General features: G+C 40.2%; 1 protein-coding gene across 12 annotated transcripts; it reads left to right on the forward strand.

Annotated features, from left to right (window-relative positions):
* On the forward strand, positions 1-24,850 carry ubap2l (ubiquitin associated protein 2-like). 12 transcript variants are annotated; one of them, XM_044053488.1, is made up of 30 exons: positions 1-67; positions 1,752-1,889; positions 2,401-2,478; positions 3,483-3,593; positions 4,065-4,239; positions 4,811-4,912; positions 5,577-5,622; positions 7,293-7,337; positions 8,507-8,613; positions 8,854-8,913; positions 9,008-9,060; positions 10,348-10,433; positions 10,946-11,123; positions 12,366-12,564; positions 12,780-13,105; positions 13,519-13,691; positions 14,117-14,237; positions 14,458-14,497; positions 14,583-14,781; positions 14,908-14,974; positions 15,394-15,718; positions 17,295-17,383; positions 17,502-17,555; positions 17,667-17,748; positions 18,098-18,315; positions 18,600-18,705; positions 20,248-20,373; positions 22,140-22,207; positions 22,333-22,530; positions 23,830-24,850. In XM_044053488.1, the coding sequence occupies exons 2-30, from the start codon at positions 1,794-1,796 to the stop codon at positions 23,923-23,925; spliced, it is 3,624 nt and encodes a 1,207-aa protein (XP_043909423.1). In that variant the 5' UTR covers positions 1-67; positions 1,752-1,793; the 3' UTR covers positions 23,926-24,850. The 12 variants fall into 12 exon arrangements, with proteins under 12 accessions (XP_043909423.1, XP_043909420.1, XP_043909426.1 ...); XM_044053485.1 differs by lacking the exon at positions 1-67 and adding an exon at positions 288-367; XM_044053491.1 differs by lacking the exon at positions 1-67 and adding an exon at positions 288-367 and having other exon boundaries at positions 22,336-22,530.
* Positions 24,851-24,963: the final 113 nt, after the last annotated feature.

Consider the following 24,963-nt stretch of genomic DNA (forward strand, 5'->3'; position numbering starts at 1 on the left):
CGTCCAGCAACCTACCTGTATTTTTTATGTGATTGACACATAGGCCGTAAAAGACTATGCTAATTTAGTAAGTATTACGCTGTGTTTTTAATTACATACAATTGCAGGATCATTACCATGTTATTTTAACACAATAGTATTTGCATTTTTTTTCCAATAAGTAATCTGAATAGCCCTAGTTTACTGTGATATTGGTCAATGTTTCTCACGGTGCATACTACGTGTTGTTTACCTGAAATCCCGATGTCGGTTTATAATATACATTTAAATTAATGTGTGGGTCACGTGTCGTGGGTCCGGTTTCCCTGAAGCGCCGCGTAAACCACGTGACGCAGCTCTCCGTGGTGTCAGAGTGGAAAAGAAACAGGTAAATTCACAGTCTTTCGCTTATTGTGTGAGCGAGTACGGCTCGTCATATTTTTTCAACTTGGCTGTTTCAACTTTGTGTTCAGGAATAATATCCTGACCTAAAGGTCGGTAGCGAGACGACGTGTCGGTCGGTCGTGTAGCCGTGTCTAATATTGAGCCGGGTTTCTGGTCAGTATCGCCTGTTATTTATTTTTCAGTTCAGGGGCCTACGGGCCTGCAGATAGCCTCGGTGTCTCTCATGTCGTGAGCACAACCATTAGATCACACCTCGTTCGGGGTGTTATTGGGATTCTGCACAGTGGCGATATGTTTTTGTAACGCTGTTATCTTGCCAACGCAGCCATCTAGCTAGCGTGTTGTAGCAGTGCGTGGAACGACGTCAGTCGGTAGAGTTAGCATACCTAACAGTCGTTAGCAGACAACCAGTGGCAACGCAGTGACCGGGGCGTTTTTCCGGTCGAATACGGGAGCGTTATTCTTCGCTTAATGGCCGTTACCTAATTAAATTGTCGATATGACTCACAGTCGGCTATCGTTTCTAGCTCAGTGTTGCACAGCCGGTTATCGGTTCTGAGTTAGCTAGCCAGCTAGCGGCTGTTAAAGTTAGCGTAGCAGTCGCCATGAGGTGAAGCTTTGAGAAGCGGAAGCCCACCAAGACTTGGAGGCTTATTGCTCGTTTTCGTGTATTAGCCAGTTGGCTAGCGTTTTGGCCATGTGGCTGGCTAGTTGAGTTAGATATATTCGACGGGGCCTGGCTTTAGGCTTATTTGCGGGCTTCTCCAAACGGGGTTTTTACGTAACGTATACAAGATTAAGGAGAAGCTGTCAATAGCAAGGTTAGCCGTTTGCTGGTTCAAGTAATTTTAAGTGACTTGGCCTAACTGTGTTTTCTTTTATACAATGGCCAAGTCACTGTATATTTACTATTATCATGTGTAGGCGTGCTTATCATTGATCGATTCAGTATTTAGGTCATGACATATCACTGCGATTTGCTTTGACAACGACGGTATTGCACAATGCTCTGAGGAGGTAAATACATTAACCAGTGTTGTGCACTTGTTGGGGTTGGTGGGGTGGGGGTATGCAGCAACACCAAGTGGCACTGTAGCATCGCGGGTCAAACCCGCGGTTAGGTTTGGTTTGATACATTGTTTTAGAGTAGGTCTGTAAAGAATCCTTTGTCAACGTATTATTGGCATTATCAGTCTTGGAATCAAATCTGATGTCTCATTCTTACATTCAATCAGAATCACAGCACACCCCCACTTGGTAATAATGCACCAGGCAGTTTGAGGATGTAACATTCTTGTACCAGACATGGATGACATAAATGAGTCCTATTCACAGATCTTTAATACTGATTATTTTTCTTTTCTTAGGTCTTATTCCTTTGTAAATACTGTTATTTGTATATACTGTAAATGATGACGTCCATGGGCGGGAACCGAGCCCGGGGCAGCTGGGAGCAGACACAGGGCCAGACACAGAACCAGACACAGCACAAGCAAAGGCCTCAGGTACCCTCACTCTCCACACATGTTACTCTCTACCGAGATGCAAACAATGTATGCCACCACTGATTGTAGGCATGTATTACCACATGTTGCATGTCTTGGTGGACTTAAAATTCCAAATGACAAATGGTGCACACACCACAGCTGGGGCAGTGTTAGTTGGCAAACTTGCTGCCCAGCGTTTGAGGTTTGACAACACAGCTGGCTCTTTCATTTAACAATTTAAAGGGTGCTTTAGTCTGGATGGACAGAAACACAGACATTGAATATGATGATGGTTGCATTATATGTTTGTGTTATTATGGATGCTGATTACTTGTCATACTGAGCTGAAACATGTGCCTGAATGCTGATTATCTGTTTTAAAATTAAACACTTATGTGGATGAAGCCCATACTGGCACCAAGACAAAAGTACTAAGCCCTAAGTGGGCAAAACAGAATAGCAAATCAAAGCATGTTCCTCTTTTTGTTGACTAATGTTGGATCTCTCCCTCTTTCTCTTCTTTGAACAGGCTACTGCAGAGCAAATCAGACTTGCGCAGATGATTTCAGACCACAATGATGCAGACTTTGAAGAGAAGGTCAAACAGGTGAGCAGATGCAGAGTGTCCTGTTGTTCCATTTCAGCCATACTTGGCTTGCTTGTGTAGTTGTTCTTGGTCTTTTGAACTGTTTTGTTTTGGGTGCGTACGTGTTTTTCTTGTATATATTATTATTGTTTTGTTGTCAGATGTCACCAAGCAGAGAAGGTAGGTGACATTAATAGGGGTTCATTGTTTGTGTATTACCAATTACATCAGTCCGTAGAGAAGAGTACTCTATATCAACACTGTTGCATACAGAAGAGTGAGCTGTAAGATATGTTAATTAGTTCCCATAATGTTGGCGGGCAATGGTAAATCTATGTTGACAAGTATGTTGCTGAAACAATTCATCAAATATGAATAGAGTAGTAAATGAATATAGGTATTTTTGATAATCTATTCATTTGTTTGTGTTTATTAATAATCAACTCGGCTTATTAAATCTGATTTCTGGTTTCAAAACTGAATATTTTTGAGAACATTTCCCCAAGGTTGCAAAACATCAATCATTATTTTTCAGCATTTTCGGACTAAACAATGAATTGATCAAGATAATTGACAAATTCATAGACTACGAAAAATGAGTTAGTTGCAGGCCTTGTTTTATTTCATGTGACTTTATTTATATAACTTTAAGGTTATTTTCAAGTATTACTGCACAAATCTGACTCTAAATATTGATGTTGAAAAGGGTCCAAATGTCACCTTTTGCATTCAATTTGATACAGTGATATGAATGTGCCCACGCTGCTCAAATTCCCCTAATCCCTGCTTGTAGCTGGATTGCTGTTCTGTAGCCCAAACCTGCTTTCCAACCTCCAACTGAAATGAGAAATCTTATAGAGTCACTTAAAATATTTCCTACAGTAGTGAAAATTACCTTGATGGTTTTCATTTTGCTTTATCCTTAAATGTTTTCCTTATTGGAAACAATCTGCACAAGTCAATGCTATATTTCCAGCCAGGTATCACGCCTGTGTCCCTGCATCAATGTATTCCTTCTTTTCCAGCTGATCGACATTACAGGCAAAGACCAAGACGAGTCCATGATCGCACTGCATGATTGCAATGGGGATGTCAACAGAGCCATTAATGTGTTGCTGGAGGGTAGCCCAGACACTGTGAGTACCGTCTTTAAGTAAATCTTTAGGTTCTGGAGAAGTCAGGGCTACTCTGGGTTGGATGAATAGAAAAGCTGCATATAAAGTATAAAACTTGTTTGTACTCCTCTTTGGCCACTGTGTCACTTCTACATGCCCTGGTTTGTTTTCATAGATCCATTTACTTTCAAGGGACTGATGACAGTCATAACTTGGATTGTCTTGATCCAGGCTCATTGTGGGAGATGAAATGTTGGGGCTGGTTCAATATATGTCTCTAGGACATTACTGAATTTTTTTTTTGACAGATTTTGCTTTTATTAACCCTTTATAATTTAGATGCTGTCATGTTTAGCCCTCAAATCTTTAATTAGTTAAGATCAGATTTATTAACTTGTCAAAAACTTGGTGTCACCAGAAACTCTTTTAATACCATGTTCGGTCAGCATATAAATCCATTATACTGTGGTGTTGTCTACATTTTTTCTTAAGGACTCTTGGGAAATGGTGGGGAAGAAGAAAGGAGTGTCCGGCCAGAAGGAGACAAGCCAAGCGGAAACCGGAGAAGAGGGAAAAGAGAACAGGGAGAAAGGAGGAGAGAAAGATGTTGCACGTCGCCGAGGTGGAGCTCCACGCAAGGGCCGTGGAGCCAGCAGGGGTAGAGAGTGTAAGTTTTATCAACACCTTTATTGATTTGTTTTTTTTAAGATATGCAGCTACAACTAAACGGCTTAAACCATGCTTCTGTTCATACAGTGGCAGCTCTTTGGTTGTGTCGTATAACCAACTTTTTATGAAAGTGACTGGTCTGAGGTTTACTAGGGTGTGTTGTTATAGTTGTCCCATAATTCCATAGCTCCCAAATGATGTTTAACTTATTTGCCACAGGGCCAAACAAGTGCATATTTCATCAACTTTCTAGCAAGAGACTTTTGCTTGATTATCTAATGGGTCTTTACAGTTTCCTCACACAGCCTTCCGCCAGCATGTGGAGAAGCTTACTCATTCTTAGAGATTATTCTAAAGTGATGTGCAGCAAATCAATTAAAGCCATCTGAATTATGAGCACATTTTTCACTTGACTAAGTTTAATGTGAAGTGTATCATCTTTAACTGTGTATCATCAGCATATGAGTGACCTCTGTATAAAGTGCAGAGGTAATTTAAGTTAAAGTAAACCTATAGCCTACACAGTTGGTGATGATAATGTCATTGAATCTTTTTTTTTTTAATTCAAGTTCGAGGTCAGGAAAATGGTTTGGATGGCAGCAAGGCAGGAGTAGCAGGAAAAGGTGCAGAGCGAGGCCGGAGGGGAAGAGGTAGAGGAAGAGGGACTGTGGGTAAGTGGTTAAGCATCTTCAAACTGTTTCGTGGAGGAAATGTATCCTATCAGAGCTTATGGGGCTGTGCAATATGAACAAAATCTTTGATCTTGTTCCTCATTTTACCTTTTTACATTCACAGACTTTCTTTACTGTGGAACATAATTCTTTCATTGGTTATTTGACACAGCATTGTAGGCCAGCATCATTTGCAAAATACACTTTTTGGTTAAGTTTTTTTTTTAATTCTTCTTTGTATTACTCTTCATCGTGTTCAATCTTAGTTTGTAAGTGTTTTCTTCATGCAGATGCTAAAGAACATCACAAGATACGCATCTTAATTTTGCACATCACTATTCATGGTTTGCCAATTAATTAACACTTTTTTTTAAATAACTAATTCATCTTTCAGTGTTTTTGTTTTAAATAATTAAAACAAGATCTCTGATTTGTCAGGTTCTTAAATGTGACTATTTTTTGGTTTCTTTGCTCAATATTTTTCATAGTTTTCTAATTTGATAGACCAAATAATGAACCTAATCAAGAAAATAATCGACCTATTAATCTATTTGAAAACAGTCATTTGTTGCAGAACTAGATTTACTTTCATATAAAATGCTGTCACTCTTACTTATAATGTGTCAAAATCAGAAAATGAAGTAAGTTGTCGTTGTCTCCCCAGGAGTGGCAGGACGGCGAGGAGGCAGATTTTCAGCGCAGGGCATGGGGTAAGGGAACACCTGTGTTTCTTAAATCTAGAGGGCCTTTTGTTCCACTTTTACCTGTTGCCATGGTCACGAGAGAGCAGGACTGCAGTCTATTGTTTAGCCTTAATCCAAGTAGGAAGCACGTACATTAGCCCATGGGATAAAAAAAGAAATTGTGGGCTTAATAAGTCTTTTAGCAGTGTAAGGTGTCTAAATGTTAGATTTAGAGTGACGTGGTTAGTTTAGCACTACTAAGATGGGTGTCAAGGATCCTGTCTTTGCTATCTCGCCCTGTGATGTAGCATTAGTCAGTTTGTGAGCTGGTATCCTATACTGGCTGCTTGACTAGAGACTGTCACAATACAGGAAATTAAATGGGCCATGGAATTATTTATGCATTTCATCTCAATTTAACAGGCAACATTGCAGTAGGACCTCCGTTGTCATAACGTATAATCTTTTTGATGATAAGTGGCTTCAATCGGAGAGAGGGCGGGTTATTTTGTCTCTCTAAAATAAATTGATCCCTTTCTCTGAATATGCTTTGAATGTACTTGAAGTGTGGACCCAGATGTTGCATGTATTGATAGTGGGGTGGGGGGTGTAACTCCTGAAGTTACTCGTATTGTTAGCTGAGGTGTTTTCATGTTACCCAACATCCCACCGTATGCCACACAAGTTATTTTATCAAGTTTGCTTCTTGTTGCGAACAGTCACATTTTACCAGCATGGCTTTAGTGTCATATATGCCAAGTTTGTTAAAGTTGTACACATGTACTTGTTCGATCAGGTGTTTGCAGGATCTTAGGATAGTAATGTAAAGCTGCGTTTGTGTATGTCTGTGTTCAATGGCACCTTGTACTAGAGCTTTTGACATAATGCTAGGATAGCATGTACCATTAACCTCACATACCCATGTTGTGCTCTAAAATGCTGGCATGCATTAATACCAACTCAGTGAATACTTTGTGCGCCCATTGGAAATGAGTACAATGCTGATGGAGAAAGGACAGTATTACCTACAGTGTTGTAGATTTGATTATTTTTGTTTCCAGAGACAGAAATTTCATTGTATTGTATTTTTATGTTGTATTTCGAAAAGAGATTTTGTACCACCCAAACTAGATATTGTTAAGAACAAGAGAACACTACTCCTTTCATTATGTAGCCACCTGTTTGTAGTCGCACGCATTTGTTGGCTTATTTACAGTGTTGCTCATTTGGTACAACTGTAAGCAACCATTGTATTTGAATTGTCAGAGAGTAAAGAGGGGAGATTTTAGATCAAGTTTGTTGTATCCTTGCATCGTATGAAAGTGAAATCATTCTACTGGTTAACTGTTTTCAGAGAATTAGAGATTGACAACAAAATATTGCAATTACACCACATCATGAGAAGGATTATTACTTTTACTCCTGTATAACCTCTATCCTTTATTTGTGGTTCCATTGTGTATGTCTCTGGTGAGTTGGATTTCTCGATTGGAGCAATTATTTTATATGATGAAAAAAACACTGTTTTGCTTTGCTGACAGACATGTAGTGTGTTTGTTTGACGTACTGGTACAGGTAGATTCAAGGGATTTTGCTTCTGCTGTTGGTCAGGATTGTGGTCTGAAAACCAAGATTTATCTTTCTATTTTTACTTTGTTGTGCTTCATATAATTGTTACCATTATTTTTCCTCTAAAGCCAGATTGATAAGGGGCCCAGATATGATATTGCAGGAGGTGAGAGGTGAGTGAATCGCCTCTGGTGTGTCTGTTACTCTTGCTCTTTTAGGGAGACTTTTGAGTGCCATAAAATTAGATGATATAATGCAAGACATAAAAAACAGAGTTATATCTCATTCTTTTATGTAACAAGGAATTGACCTTCCTGAAACCTGATGGTTACTCTGTTTATACAATGGATTTTGGACAAATACAGAAACCTGTTTGTCTTAACTCAACAGAAAAGCGTTGTTCTTCATGTTGTTAGGTTGCACCAGCATTACTTTTCATGGACGTGTCCAAGCAAACAACAAGCGTGCAGGATCACTGTCTTAACTGTCCAAACTCATGAAGACTGTACTGTCTCACCTCAATCTTATGTTGTCATTTCCTGTCTTCAAATGTCATAACAACAGCATTAATGGGGACTCACTTAAAGTTGTATTGAAACCTGTATACTTTGTTTATGCAAAGTCTTTTAAAAACATTTTTTACTAGAATAGCATACGCTCTGCAAGTGTTTCCTGCTGTTTTTCTACTAATAAATATGCTTCTTGTCTCAAAGCTCAACCTAAGCAATATATTACTTTGCTGTGCAGTGTAAGAAGACGCTAGACCATATGATTGACCAACTTTGTAACCCCTTGGCAACATTGGATACAAAAGTGCTGCAAATCACTGCATAGGCCAAAATCATGCACAAGCCATCAAACACAAGAAGTTCACCAATCTCCTGCTTGTTCATGTGCATCCTTTCTATATAAATTCAATACATATATAAATTGCACACAACAAAGATACTTGATGCTGAAATAATCACAGGAGATCATAAGTCAAGAGGTTGGCTTGGTGTAAACAACATGATTAATTAACATGGGCCTCCCATAGAAGAGGACAGCCATTTGCAGCACTTCAACATTCAGGGTGTCCTGGGGGTTACACGGCACAATCAAGCCCATCTTTTCAGAGGTTGTCCCAGATCCTCTGTAAAGCATTTTAATTGTTTGTAAAACCATTTATCAAATTGATGTGTGTGGTCCCTTTTTTAATTTGAGAGGGGAAACCTGGGGTAAAAAAAATTATCCCCAAATATGTGTGTGTGTAAGCTCCCACCTGTGGCTATTGGAAAATGTGGGGATGTATGCTCAAATCACAGCTTACCTCTTCCTGTTTTTAATAATTTGTCTTTTATAGAACATTCAACCCTGCTGATTATGCAGAGCCAGCCCAGACAGAAGAAAACTATGGAGGGGGCAGCACCTGGAACAACACGGGAAGCATGGAGCCGGAGGAGTCGGCTAGTAAGTTAATTTAGAAAGGTTGCCCTCCATAAGTTAATCATGTCGGTGAAGCAGCTGTGTACCATCCAAACAATTCTGAAATTATGTTGTCATTCCAAAGAAGATCTAGTAAGATTAGAGGAAATCCCAGACACACAGTCTTACTTGTTGATCTTGTATCCTGGATATCAATGTGCACAGTTAAATTAAGGCTATTCATTTTTTAATGATCATTGCTAATTTCATCTTCTGCATCTCCAGGGTTGGACTTCCCTGCAGGAGAAGGAACAAATTACCCACCCAAGTTTGACTCTGCTCCTGGTAAGCTTCATTATCTCTTGTTTTAGTGTATTATTTACTCAGTTGAAGCTCTCTTTTCTAAGCACAATAGTAAACATTTATTTTTGATTCAAAGGTGCCTGGAGGACTGCTACAGAGGAGTGGGGTACCGAAGACTGGAATGAAGATGTGAGTAGTTGGGGATTCATCTCACATTTGTACATCCAGCACTTCTAAGCATCTGTTTCACTGTAGTGGAATGGCTCTTTTTCATGGATGTGTACTTTTGCCCTCCAACTGTAGGGCTGGGTATCAATCAAAAAATTTCAGTACCAATACCTTCATTTCGATAACAGTTCCTGATCGATACGTTTTTCAATACCAGTTTTATAATGTTATTTCTGAAAAAGAAAATTACATTACACATTATGGTACAAATCCATCCCCAGTTTTTATTTGTCATTTTTTGCATTTTAACACTCGATGCAGTTTTTTTACATAACATTGTTTTTACTACAAATTATTTTCAGTGCAAAAAGAACAATTTTCACATTGTCATTTTCACTAAGGATCTCACACATCTACAGAGGTTAATTCCATGTCTTATCTCCCTATTTGACAATAGAACACAAAACATAACAATAACATGGTTGTGTTATTACTTATAAACCATAATCTAGGCTGAGATAACCGAGGCTTAACTGGTCAACAATAGCAAAAGCTTATTCACCTCCTCTGTAGAAAAGGGTAGCAAACCTTTAACAATAAGGTTGTGACTGGCACTCGTCCTCACATCGGGTTCAGAGGCTACTGTGAGGACAAGATAAACATAACAGTAAGCTGTTTAACAGCCGATGCAATAGATTTTAACAGGTTAAGCTTATTCAGTTAGCTTTTCATTTAGTTAGCTATATAGCCATAACATAAAACTACACACTAATATCTTAAGTTAGCGTTACATGGATCCCAGTTCAAGCACATATTACGCTGCAGTATCGTTAACTTGAGTAAACAAACATAGAATACCTAAATTTACCTTGAAAATCCAGACACAGCGCTGTCGGTCATCTGTATTCTTCATGGATGAAGCAGAGTCTGATGGTGATTTTAAATCAGGCCGCTCTGGCTCTGTAACATCCATAGAGCTGGGAAGTTGAGAGGAGGTGGATGGCTGCGTTCCACTCTTCTTACATTCAAATACTGAGCAACTTACTGCTCTGAGGTTGATGCCGTGCGTGTTCGGGTGCTTCATTGAATTTGTTGTGTTGCCGACCATAGTGGCGATATCTATTTTACAAATTGCGTCGTGCATTATATTAGTATTACTTTTGTTGAAATGGAGCCACACTTTCGACCTCGGTGGCATTTTTAGCCTCTTCGTCACAATACATATCGGTGCCATAAAAGAACCGAAGTTCGGTACCCAGCCCTACTAACTTTGACCTTCTCCAACTTTATTTCCATCTTCCTCTGCAGCTTTCAGAGACTAAGATATTCACAGCTTCCAGTGTGGCATCCTTGCCTCTGCCTCAAGAGAATGTTACCATCACCAAAGGACAGAGGTGGGCCATTTATGTTTATTTGCATGACTTGCTGTTTCCAGCACATCGCTCTCCAAAAAACTGTTCCACAGGAAAATCAAGTTTCCTTTGTTTAACTATTTACTTGACTGGAGCAATGATAGAGCTTTTATTAATTTTTAGTCACCATATTAATTTGAATTGAGAAGATTGTATGTCTTTGTATTTAGTTTGTTGGTCACCATGAAGTTGGCTGTAGACAGGTCAACTAATCTTTCACATATGAGTGACTAAAGTGGCCAAGATGGGACTGAATTGCTATGCTCCATTTTCAGTATCAGGCGCTAATGGGGACTTAATTGTCTTAAGGGATGTCCAACTGATGTCACTAATCCACGGTCCTACCCAGATTAATGGTGTTCTACTAAATGAGACTCCTGCAAGGCAAAGCAACAAAAAGAAATATTAAATAGACTTGTATGGAAACAGTTGACATTCAATTTGTCATAAATTTGTCATAATTTGTCATAATGAATGTTCCTTCTTTGCTGAAGGATTGACCTTGCCGTGCTCCTGGGAAAAACTCCCCCATCCTCCTCAGAGGCAGAAAATCCCCCAATGGAGGCCACCCAGCCTCCCTCTTTGTCTCAGTCACTGGTTTTTAGCAATTCCAAACAAGGGCCGTCACTCTCCCAAACATCCTCCAGTACCCCCTACACCCAGCACAACATGGTAAGACACCAATTCCTTCCAGGATTTTTCAGGCAGTTTTTGATTTTTGCGATGGGCAAAAATAAAAAAACGGCAGCTTTTTCAAAAAGTTACAATGCACGATACAGTGTTTTGGAGTTTGTTGACAATTTTTTTAAAATGTCATTAATGTATTGTAAAATCACTCTTGAAGACATGAATGAACGAAAATCAGAGCCTTTTAGTAAAATTCCCTGTTGATGTGTTTAATTGAAACACCAGACAGGTCTCGGGAAACACGTTACATTGCTGCAATACACTGCAGGAAGTGCTGGGGGCAGTAGGCCTACTTCTCCCGTTGTATACACTTATTACATTCTGAACCAACGAAAATCATCCCAACATTAACCACTCCACTGGATGTTATCCCATGTATTACATGGCTTCTTATAAAGAAAAGTAATCAGAAACAAAGTATTGATTTCAGAGTTATTTTATTGATTAGGAAACGTATTGATTCCTCATGATAAAATAATAATTTATGAGGGGTTTGAACCGCAAACATTGGCAGCATACACAGTGCTCAGTGTATGTCCCTAGTAAATTGTTTTTTATTTCTTTACACTGTGGGTTCGTCTGGGTTATGTGGCACTACTGCAAGGGACTAGAATTAAAAAGTCACTGCAGGTTAACACTGAGAATGACGGTCCTCGGAGTAATGCTAACTCGAAAGCGAAGTGGCAATAACACTCTTACATATAGGCACATCTTGGTGGATATAAATGAGACTGGCAGCAGAGCAGCGTATGTTCAGTGTAAATCTGTGGAAGCTGATTTGTCGGCAAATAAATGCCAAATCCCTTCAAGCTAGAAGCTGGATTTGTGTGTTGGGGTAACCCTGAAGTTTTCCATTGCTTTGGCTTTGGAGCGGTATTAGTCTCCCGTGTTCCTTGATTACGTCTTTGAGCTAAACCATGTACATTATCTCCTTCTCCCCACATATGTTTATGTTAATATTAAGAAAATATTCCACCCCGGCAGATGTCTCTGACAAGTTACACTTTGGTGAAATGACTGGACTTCTGCACATTTGATACATATGAAATTGTAACATTACTAGCATTTATTCTGAATAAACAGAAATAATCCTGACTAATCGATAAAATAATCAAGTGATTAGTTGACTACCAAAATAATCGTTAGTCTTTCTCAAACACTAGGAAACACAGCGGAAATATTTGCACTCCTTTGGCAACAGTGTTTCTTATGCACCCACTATTACAGGTCAGCATGCTGAGCAAGGGATTTGGGGATGTGGGAGACCCGAAAGGAGGAAGCACAGGGACCACTGGCTCTCAGTTTCTGGAGCAGTACAAAACAGCCCAGGCACTGGCCCAGCTGGCAGCCCAGCATTCCCAGACAGGACCTCCGAACACGACCCCTTCATCCTGGGACACCAGTGCCACCTCACTGGGACAATATGGTGAGATAAACCCCTCATGTTGTCACTGTCAATCAAATTAATACCCCTGTTGAACCTCTCCAGTTCTTTTGAGTACATCAAAGATATTTTTGTATACTTTGTTTAAATCTGTGTATAGTATTTTTAGTATTTCAGATCATGCCTTTTCAGTGTAGAAAAATATGAATGTTCTCATGTTTTGCTATTCTATTTTTTTGTCTTCATTCATTGTCCAGAAATGAAGACTCAGCCTGAGTCTGTGGTCCACTCGCCCTTTATGAAGCGGCAGCCTTATCAAGCCACCACCTCAACCTCATCCATGTTGGATGTGTTCCTGCAGGACAAAGGCTTGCCCTCTTCCTCGTCTTCTTCATTACCCCAACAAACATCATCCTCACCTCATGTGGTGCCTCCGCCTGCTTCATCCCTTCCAAAAATGACAGCAGGCACTCTAGGTCAACAAGTTTCTCCAAGTTCATCAGATGCACAGGGTTCAAGTCCATTGCCTTTGCAGCAACACAAACTTAAACAACAGAAGAAGAGGACTTCTATAACAACAAAGGTAATATTAAAACTTTAAGATACATATTTATACATGGTCAAGTGAGTGGTGCAACTGTGTGTATTTCACTGTACACATTAACAGAATGTGGTGCAGCAAAACACGTGCTAAGTAACTGGTAGTAGCTGCAGCAATGAACATTGTATTAGAGTACAACTAATGTGTACAGTTAAACACACACACACACAACTGCACCATTCGACTAAACACATACTCTATTGTGCCACTCCCTTGCTGGAGCACTCATTCATGCTCATGCATAAAAAAAAATACCATTGTATACTCTTGAAATTTGTTAAATGTATTTGAATGTTTTCTGTTGGTTCAGTAAGCTTGAAATTTAAAGAACTAATACAGGCAGACAACTTAAAAGTGTTTGGGCCATTCAATAAAAGACCACTGGTCTTTTTCAGATTCCAGCTATGGCAGTGGAGATGCCTGGCTCGACAGACATTTCAGGCCTCAACCTTCAGTTTGGAGCACTACAGTTTGGGTCAGAACCAGTTTTACCTGAATATGAGTCCACCCCTGCCACCACAACGCCAGGCAACCAGGTTCAGAACAGTCTCTACACAAGCCCCAGCAGGTGAGTACAACCAGAAACACAATGTGTTCAAAAGCTATTTTAAAATGCAAAGCAAGATCTTAGTCATTCAAAAGGAACTTTTTATAGTATTTATTTTACCAGGAAGTCTGGAAAGTTAGTGTACTGTTAAACTATTTTAGAACATGGAATGTGCCCATGTTAATAATGAATACTCCAAACTTAATACTGCTATTGCATCTTGAATTATCAATACAGTACTTATTATTTTTATATTATATTTATATTTTATATTTTATATTATTGCAGTTTTTGGAGGGTTTACAGTGACATGTTGTACCTTTTTTATTATGAAGAAAGTAAAAACATTTTCAGTATCCCTGTGCAGTATTTTATCAAAGAGCCAATTAGCTCTGAACAGATCGAACAGTCAATATTAGTATTGTCGATACCATTCAAATCTGCAGTGAGTCGACTCCGGGTCTCTCCAACTCCAGCCAAATGGATCTGTACGACCAGAGAGCACCTCAGACACGGCGCTACCCTCCGTCAGTCTCCTCCTCTCCTCAGAAGGATATGCAGGCCAAGGTAAGGTCAAAGCTTCCCTTTTGATTTTTACTTTACTACCCAGAATGCAGTTTTTCTATTGGTTCCAGCTCTTTATTCATTGTAATTCTTTGTTTCAAATCTGACCTGTGGTTAATATGAAACAAGCTTCTTGATGACTGTCTATAAAAGCCCAGAACCCTTCAACTTGTTGTCAATGGCATGTTTCCATAGAAACTAATTTCTTTTGTTGATTTTACAGAATGGCTTCAGTTCAATACAAGTTGCGCAATCTGTGGAAGGTCAGTGGTTACAAAGCTTTTTCTTATGTGCCAAGTTAAAATTTGCCACGTATAAACACCCAACATTTTCTCCTGTTCTCCACAGCTGCAGCAGGCTCTGCAGTATCGGTCAAGCCCGCCTCTGATTCAGTCACGCCGGCATCTCTTTCCTCCATGGGCACTTTGACAGACAGTGGCGCAGGCCCTGCTTCCTTGTTGAATGCATCCAATCAAACATCCCTCAGCGCTCTGGGCCACAGTGAAGATTTGCCTCCAAGCACCATTCCTCCTCCTCAGCACAGCAAGTGAGATTCAGTCACAGCAACATACAAATTACATAGATAATTATCCTATGTAGTAATTTGCATGATTTAAATGATTTCATGATTTCAAGTTGAAGCATGCTCTGAACTATTGTCTTGTTTTTACAGCTCTCACCCATCACAACAGAACAGCCTTGGTCCATCTTCAGTCCGGACAGCCAACTCAAGCTTACTGGTTTGTTTTTTCTGTGTTTGTCTGTTTTTTAAAAAAAGCTATATGCTACTTGAGGTTAAAACGGGTTCTGCAATCCAAATTAAAAATATTGGAAAGTGTTGTATCAGAGTGTTTCATGGTCTTATGATCATTTATGACTTGATACAAGACATTTCTTGCATACAGCTCCTTTTAATCATAGAACAACCAAAATCACACTCTTGTCAATGTCGTTTTGCTTGTGTAAGACCACTGCATTTGACATTTATGTAGCCAAACAAAAATCAGGGTTGTGGTACAAGCAGGAGAGTATCTCTCCTCAGCATTTTAAAGGCTCCATTTCCTGTGATGGCAGACGGATGCATCAGATGACCATTCACTCTAATGGAAATGTAATTTCATCAATCCTGACTGCTTCTTTCTCTTCCTCTGTCTCACAGCATCCCAGTGTAGACGGAGACTCAAGTCTCCACTCCTACCCTTCCTCCGTCTCAGCTGTGCCATCTTCATCAGTACCCTCCTCTTCCTCGGTGGCTACTGCTGCACAAGTGTCCCTAGGTGTGCCTCAGGCCTCCTCGGTGGGCTCTGCCACAGTTTCAGCCCCGTCTGGCCTCGGCGCTGTCAGCGGTCTGGCCATGGGCCTCAATGCTGTCTCCATGGGTGCTCCACCTGCAGCAGCCACCTCAGTTTCGGTCTCCACTACGGCTTCAACCATTCCTTCGTCAGCCAACTCCTCATCTTCACGCAGCTCTGCAGCATCCTCAGGTTAGATTTATGAATAGGCTTGTCAGTGGGAATTATCCACTGCCTCATGTGTCTACCTGGCATACTTGATTTTTGCCCTGTCAGTTCAAACTGGTAGCATAAGTGGTAGTAATTGTTTGCTTGGGGTGGAAGTGCACAATTCTGTATAACATGCTGATAAGATGGATTGCCCAGTTTGTTGTGATCTTACTGCTTCACTGTAGCCCCTTTTGTATCACTCTGTAGTGATTTTAGAAAGACAAATTTTTAGGGGTGAATCACAGGTTAGCACACGATACGATATGCAATACATGGTCCATGATACCAATATTATCACTATCACAATTATGTGATAATCAATATATTGCAAGACAATCATATAGCAGTGTATCACAAATCTACAAGTCTAACTGAAGAAAACAAAACATCCATTGAAAGTGCAGGATTTCACTATTTATTCACAACATAGAGAACAACGTGCATAAAGTTTATGTATGTATTGAACATGAATGGGGCATCTCTTAACATAGCTTTCTCCACCATTGTCTCGCTGTAAACCTCCTCTTCAACCAGGTAACTTCACCCCTAGACTCCCTCATTCATTTGTGCAGTGCTGCTGCAAGGAGACATCAATTAGTGATGCCTGACAAGTGAAACTGGCAGGGATCTTTACTTTGGAGTGCCTTAATTTATTAATTAAAATATCGATATAGATTATCATTTTACACAAGGAAGGATGACGATACATTACCGAATTGATATTTTGACTCTCATACTCTTTCCGTGCACCTCTGTATTTGACTTCATGGCTTGGTCGCATTGTGATGTCTGCATTCTGTTGCATTGTCTGACTGCCATGTTTGTATCTTTTGCTGCTGAAAAGATCTGTGTACAAGATACTCAAGTGGTTGTGTTTTGTGATTGAGTACGTTAATGGTGCTAGATCGCATAAAAAGAATCTATCTTTGTTTCCAAGTTGAAGAAGAGAAGGCGCGTTTAGATAAGAGCACAGTGCGTTTGTCTGGGCTTTGATTAGTTTCCATTCCTTCTGCATCACTGGCAGAGTTTCCATGATTCTGACTCATACTGCTTTTTTTGTTTGTTCTCTTAAACTTTTTTCTTTCTCTTATACACATTAGTTGTTTCTTTGCTCTCTCTGGTGCATAGTTCTTTGTAAATCACTCATTTATTGATGCAGCTCAGCGATTAATTTAGAACTTGGTTTGATGAAACAGAAAATCGTGTACACTTGAACAGGTTTTTAGCTAAATTTAAGAATTAATCCACTGATCGTGACATTTCTTAAATACTTTATTTACTATACTATTTAATTAATACTATTTTTTAGTAGTATAGAGTGATTAAGTAAGATTATGTGGCACTATTAGTTGGGGAGAGAATGTTGTGAACATATTTGGCAGACACATTGAGACAGTTTATCATTTTGATTTCTGCTTAAAGCTGCAACATAAGAAATTATGAAAAAAATGAAGTGCTCAGAGTATAGAAAATTGTGCAAATAAGTGTAGGTTTTGTTGAAAATCAATATCTTTTAATTAATTTTGTTTGATGTGTTTACATTGTCTTGTGCATACAGGGAAAGCACCTCCAAACCTGCCACCTGGAGTGCCCCCTCTACTGCCCAACCCGTACATCATGGCCCCAGGATTACTGCACGCCTACCCTGTAAGTACATGAAAAACTCAACTCAGAATTGACTGTCTTAACATGTACTTCCTAGGTTTTGTTTATGTTGAATTATTGATAGTAATTAACATGGGTTTCTGGCACATTTGTTACTCAGCCTCAGGTGTATGGTTATGATGACTTGCAGATGCTTCAGACAAGGATACCGCTGGTGAGTGTCCAACTGATGCAGTAAAAACAGTAATCCAGTAATCATGCTTTATTTTGTCAAGGTATCAATGTTTTATATTTGATAAAAAAACATATTTTGTAATCTCTACAGGATTATTACAGCATCCCCTTTGCAACTCCCACAACAGCATTGACTGGCAGAGAGGGGAATCTGGCGAGCAACCCTTATTCTGGTGAGCAGTTGTATATGAGAAGTTGAATAATTTGTTTCTTGGCTCCATAAACATGGTTCCAGTATTAACTCTGAATTGCACTTTAAGTGTAAGAATCTTGTTTGCAAAGGGCAAGGGCAGGGGGATAGATGTACAGCTCATAAGTGAAACAGTCTGCCAACTATAGCACCTCTAAACATTAATGTTCATGTGCCTTGTTTACTGAGCTGTGGTGTCTGTAAAGGTTCTCAATCTTTCAGATCATAGCCATCACTGGTAGTTGGCTATAGGCAACTGGACTTGCTTTAGGTGAAAGGAGAGGTCTTGACTGCTAACTACTGAAGCTCAAACTCTGTCCTTCTCTTTGCAGGTGATTTATCAAAGTTTGGTCGAGGTGATGCATCATCGCCAGCTCCAGCCACCACATTAGCTCAGACTCAACAGAACCAGACTCAGACACATCACACCACACAGCAGACTTTCCTCAACCCGGCGTTGCCACCTGGCTACAGCTACACAAGCCTACCATACTACACTGGCATGCCAGGTCTACCCAATACCTTCCAGTATGGACCTGCTGTGTTCCCGGTGAGAGAACTTGAGACTTTTTCACAAATTTGCTAAGTTGTTTTATTTCTTTTACTGTCCGTGCCCTCCTCCATTTTGAATATTTTCTCATTATGAGGAAAACGGGTAGCAGGATTTGACAGCATGTGTCATGTCCAGCAGAACAATAGATGGTTCCATGGATCTTTACTCTACTTTCCCCTCATTCGCCAGCTATAAAAATGTTGCATGAGAAGAAACTTAAGTTTCTGTTTTTCTTCTTGGTGACCAGATGAAATTACATCCTGTGTTTTGCTTTCTTCCAGGTGGCTCCTACCTCGTCAAAACAGCATGGTGTGAATGTTGGCGTCAATGCGTCAGCCACTCCATTCCAGCAGGCTAGTGGCTATGGTTCCCATGGATACAGCACTGGTGAGACACTTAACCATTAGTAAATGGCATGTTAGGGGGCGGGGGTCATGCAGATCCTGCTCTTTATAATTGCATACCAATATTTGATTCACAGTGAGCCCATTGAATTCTCATTGGTGTTGAGTGCATATTTCATTTGAGCTCTGCAGCATCTGCAAGCATAAACATGATGCTTGTGAAGAAACCTTTGTTTTGATTGTGTCAGAATGGTGGTCAGTAAGTTGACAAAAACATTCTTGTCTGTTAATGTGAATTGTTAAGGTTTAGATTTTTCTATTAATCATAGTTCCTGGAGATCATCTACTAGGCATGGGCTGGTTCTTGGTTTCAAGGTATACTACAGTATTAAAGTCACTGTATCAAATCTTGAGCATTTTTTGTCATGCCGTGTCTAAGGCATGAGCTGTTTTTTAATGTCGTCCAAAACCAAGTGCAGGAATCACTCTGGATGTGTGCAGTGTTGAGAAACATGACCCTTTGGGTTAGTGTGGTCAATCAGCTATGTTCATGGTATGATGGGAATAGCAGGTAACATTTTAGAACTGTAATTGTGGTAAGTGAAATTTTTGTGGAAGGTTATCATACAGTCAGAATCTCAAACCGTACCATGCCTATCCTGTATACAATCTACATAACCTGTACAGACAAGGAACACACTGATAATTAAGTTGTTTTATACCAACGTCCATCACAATATATGAGACTGCCATGGAGACAAATGGTGCGACCTGTGGTTTCCTGGCATCGCAAGTTGAAATGGAGGGGCTTCGATTTTTGGTTCTCCTCTGTCTTCCATGGCTTGCTTCGGTCATTTTAGAAAATGGAGTTCGTCATTCATCCCATCTCCAGCACACATGTTCATCAGTAACACACCAACAAATGGAGCAGCCGTCATCTTGCCACACTTTTGACTTCTCTGATCTATATTCTTTAGCTGTTTCTTATTTTCCACATTGCCTTTTGGATTCTACTCTATCACCTTATCTTATTTGTTGTTGTTTTGTTTTTTTTGCTTTTTTTGCTTTTTAGTAATGCTGAATTGCTTTGGGGTTTTGTTTTGTTTTTTGCTAAAATTAATCATTCATTATCCACCTTTGGTCACATGTGCAACACCTGTTTGTTCTAAGCTGCACCATCTGCTGCTTTCTGCCATCACCCCACTTAAGCTCACTCTCAAACCGCCACCCTTCCCTCCCACACACACGCCCTGCCTGCCCCCTCACTTCCCCACCTCCTCCCCTCAGACTTGGGTCAAATAATTCTTGCAAATGATGGTTAGCGTTGAGCCTCATCCGATTGTTTTACTGGATGGGTAGGCTTTACCAGATAAGACAATACAGTTGGTGTCATAGTTCAGATTTTTGTAGATACTAATACAGTATTTTCTACAGAGCTTTGACACCAAGTGTGATGTCACAATTTGGTAAAAGCTGTAAAACAAACGCTATTCATTATTTGCTAGTTCTATTTGAGTCAGGTCTGTCTCCCCCTGCCTGGTGTGTCTAACGCTGTGGGCTGCGGCTGTGTGTCTGACTGTTGCAGGCTATGAGGATGTGGGCCAGGCTTCAGGGAGTGGGGATTTCTGTAAGGGCGGATACGGCACTGCCGTGGCTGCTGCCGCTTCTGCACAAAACAAGCCAGCCAACTCTGTCACCGGGCCTGGAGTCGGTGAGTGCCGCCAAATGCCAAATTAAAAACCAAAAGAAAATAGTCCCTCACGTCTTCCTCCTTGTGTCACCAGTCATCCCTCTCCCCCTCTATGCTCTTTTCCTTTGCCTCATTGCTGATGAGCTCTGCCTGCGCGAAGATGCACCACTACATGTGCCTTCAGACAGTCAATTGCAGTCTGCCTCTTGCGTGCCATTCTGTCTGCTACCTGTTGTCTTCTAGAGTAACTCATCGTCAAATCTGGTTCTTTGTAATTAAGTGACACTAATGTGGCAACTCACAAGAACTTTGGCTACCATGAACCGATTAGTTACTCTGGCAGATGCTGTCCCATTTACCCTCCGTGTTGCTTGCTGTTCACTCATGTTGTCATTGCTGGTATATTCATCTCCAGAACTTGCTGCCCTGTGGGCTACAACACAGGGAAAGACAACACTCTGTCTACAATAAAGCTGGGGTTCAGCAGTGTGTGTGAATATTCAGTCTGAAAAGATTCATCAAAGTTAGCTGCACATAACCACTCGTTTTGGGTATCAAGACGAAAACCAATGTCTTGTCTAGATGTGCTTGAAGGTTTTATTATCAGCATTTCTGCTATGTATATTTGAAATGTTCAGCTGTGATATTTCCATGACAAGGCACAGATTCTGAGTATATTCACTAATGCAGTAACATATGTGCAAATTGTTTCACGGTCTTCAATGTGTTCAATTTTACACTATAAGTAGGTTTGCAGTAGGTTTCTCAATATGATTATGTCAAAAACTTTTCAATGAAAGGCATAGAGAACATTACATTATAATTGTTGATCCTTCACTTTCTAACAATCATTTACATCAGGGGTCTCCAACTCAAATGACATCTTTTAACATTAAAATGTTAGAATTTTCCTAGGCCCTTATTCAGATCTGGTATTACATGTATCATCAATGTATCTTAAAATCCAGTCACTCTTACCACATTTGACGCTGATGCTCTTGGTCCAGTTTTTACACATCGACAAAATCGACATCCTGTTCAGAGATGCACCTTGAAAACAAGCATCTGTGTAGTCAGGTTAGCTTAAAACATCATCACTTGATCTAAATGAACAGGAATTACATCTTTGTGTATACATAGATAGCTGGATTGTAATTTTTCAATCACAGGTGTTTATGTGAGAGTAGGAGAAATCCTGACGATACTGAATGTGTATGACCATCTCAGGACAGATGTTAATACCATGTCTGATACGACTTGAGACTGAATCTGAATACCTGGAGTTTTCTAATTACAAGTAAAGAATGTTGTGTATATATGGAGGAACCATAACAATCGGTCTAATCAGTCTTTTAGGGAGTGAAGGAGTGAACATTTTGACATGAAAATGCCACCAGACTGAAGTCTTCCTGATCAGGGTTGCTTTATTTTGCACACCAGTTGACCCTGTTCTCTATGGCGACACAGGGGGACAGTGTGCGCTTGAACAACCTGAGCAGTAACTACCAGATGCAGTCAGACTGAAACCATTGTAGCTGACTGAAACTGATGCACTGCTACACTTTTCTAATTCTCTCACCCTCCTCCATCCCTTAAACCAGTTGTAATTTTCTTTTCTTTTTTGTGTTTTTTTCTGTATTTTCTTTTATTTGAGAGAGTTGACGCAAATTGAATCACAGACACTGGATTCCCCATTTGGAATGCATTACAACCTTGTGACTGGCCATGGTCAACTTAACATGCTTACTGTTTTTTGGACTCTTGTCCTGTTTCCTATGTCTCTGCAGGAGTCTCTGTGACATCAAGTAATACGGGGGTACCAGATATTTCAGGGTCTGTTTACACAAAGACACAGGTAATTTCATAATCTGAATGTTAGCATTCCAACAACTATCTCCCTCCATATGGTACTATTGTTTTGAATTTGTCCCTGAGATGGACCTAAAATACTTAGAATGTCATGTTTTCTTATTGTCACAGCAGTCATTTGAGAAGCAGGGTTTCCACGCTGGCACGCCGGCTGCTTCATTCAGTCTGCCCTCGGCTTTAGGAGGTGGAGGACCCATCAACCCCCCGGCTGCCGCAGGCTACGCGCCAGCCCCCTTCATGCACATCCTGGCACCACACCAACAACCCCATTCTCAAATTCTGCACCACCATCTGCAGCAGGACGGGCAGGTAGTGTACAAGATTAAAATATTCGGTTTTATCTGCAACAAATGATTATTTGAATCATTAATCTGTAGGTTGTTTTGTGCATAAAAAGCTGATCTGTGTCCCCCTTGCATTAAAATATGTTTTCTGTAAAAGGATTGTAATCTGATAGCACCTGACCACTTACAGGTGTAAATGAGGACGGATTGTTATCCAATCTGCTAAACCACTTCGGGAGGTGGTCGGAGATGCATTGTGACCGCATTGAAATGTAAATAAAACGCGTCTCTCCTCCACCCACAGCAACTGCGTGAACAGAAATGTCAGTTGCTCCAAGCACAGCTGCCATTAAGCAGAGTAGTTCATACAATAGTGCAAATTCACATGGGGCTAACGTTGTTGTTGATATGGCAGCACACAAAATGTGACGCTGTAGTCTGCTGCTAAAAATCTTTGCAGAAAAAGAGGTGACGTGCTAATACATTTAGTGAAGCCCTATACAGTCGCAGAAAACGCATTCTAATGCTAGGCGTAAAAGGGGACCTGTGTTTCCTAAATCTCAAATTAACTGCACATATCCTAATACTTTGACAGAGGAGCAAAGAAAAACTGGAAAAAAATCACTGTATTGTTGCACAGTGATTTTTGTTATGCTGTCTGTGTTTTGTCTTTGTGCACAGAAACTATGTAACATTATTCAAATACTGCTTCTTTCATCTGAAAACAAGCTTTGTTTTCAGCAGCAGTGAACAAGTGGGTGGGGGAAAGGATTTATATTGTTACACTGACCAGGTTTTTTGAGCAGTAGAATACTCTTCTGAAGCACGTCTTTGTGTTTTCAGTCATACTTGAACATGTTTGCAGTCGTCTCAACAACCTTGTTGTTTGTCTGTCTTGACATAACAAATCACTTATACATGTGCAGCATGGGAATGTTGCCATGCAACACGAGGAAAGAACGCTGAACTGAGAGTAACTCTGTTGTGTTGAGCTGATGGCTTAATCGGCAGTGTGAACTAATTTGGCAATGATTTAAATGTGACAAGTATTTCTTTATATTTAAAGGCTGTGCAATAATGTCAGAAGCTGAAAATCAGAACTTAAATTGAATATTCACTTGTCAAAATAGTTGATTATTTAAGAGATTATTAAATTATTGAAGACCTATGTTACATTTCTGCACTAAAATATCTAAAACCAACCAGTTGCAGAAACAAACTCCTGTGTTAAACTGTTGCAGCCCCGATATTGACTAATCATGTTTTTACACTGTAAAGTAATTTATTAAACGCATCTGATGCCATGACTCTGAACTCTCCACAGAGCGGCACTGGACAGCGCAACCAGAACGCTTCCATTCAGCAGAAGTCTCAAATCAACAAGTCGGCATACAACAGCTACAACTGGGGTGCAAACTAACATCTGCTCTCGCCCCCCCACAACGCTGTTAACAGAAGCTCCAGAAGCTTGGAGGGGGCTCGTCACTCCTCCTGCAGTCTCCATGTGTAAACTCCCCTCCCCCCCAGAGTTTTCCCTCCCCTGTCTCTTGGCCCAGCACTTCTGCAGCTCTGACTGCGGTCAGACATGAGGTGCTGTGCCGAGAACGAGCATTGTAAAGATGCATGGATAGTGGGAGGGACCAGGAGGGGCTTAGAACAGAGGAGTAATCGGAGATAAATGGTTATAGAAAATCACCGTCAAGGGGTGAAATGAGTGTTGGGAATTTGTTTCATGTTAATCCCACTGCCCCAGCTCCCTTTTCTTTCACTTATATGTAACATATAGAACTGTTTTCTAAAAGAATGAACGTTTCCTGTGCTCTCGCTGAAGGGAAGGAATGAAGTAAAATCTGAAGGTGGGGGGACAGACTGGTTTTGTATTTCTCACTCTCGACTCCCCCACTCCTTAATTTTTGGTGGAAATCGCTTTCCAACCCACACAAAATATCCAAACACAGTAGTTTGGTTAATTGCTTTTCAATGTCTTTTTTGTTTTTCTTCTTTCTCAGTTTTATGTCTTTTTAAGTTTGAAGAAACAATTCTCTCAATTGGTAGAGTTGTGAAGTTTATTTTTTACCAAATATAGATATATTATATATAAAGACATATAAGCGAGCTCACTGGATTGGACTGTGAGGAAAAAGTGTGTTTGTCATGTGACTGCGTGCATGTTTGTACACACAGGGGGCCATGGTTGTGTACTGTGCTTTGTTTTTTTGACTAGCACAGGATTTTTCATTATCCAACACTTGTACATTGACTGTGCCCATGAATTATTAATTATGAATATGTTGCATTAAGGTCTCACTATTCTGCAAGAGATATTTTGATTGTCAAGTCGAATACACACCCAGTCTGCCTTCTAGTGTGTTATTTTGTTTCTGAGCCCCCCACCTCCTCCCTGGTCCACCACCGGTCCCACAACATTGTAAGGAAATGGCAAATTGAATACTGATGG

Source organism: Solea senegalensis, linkage group LG20, assembly GCF_019176455.1.
Source record: "Solea senegalensis isolate Sse05_10M linkage group LG20, IFAPA_SoseM_1, whole genome shotgun sequence".
Taxonomy (NCBI): domain Eukaryota; kingdom Metazoa; phylum Chordata; class Actinopteri; order Pleuronectiformes; family Soleidae; genus Solea; species Solea senegalensis.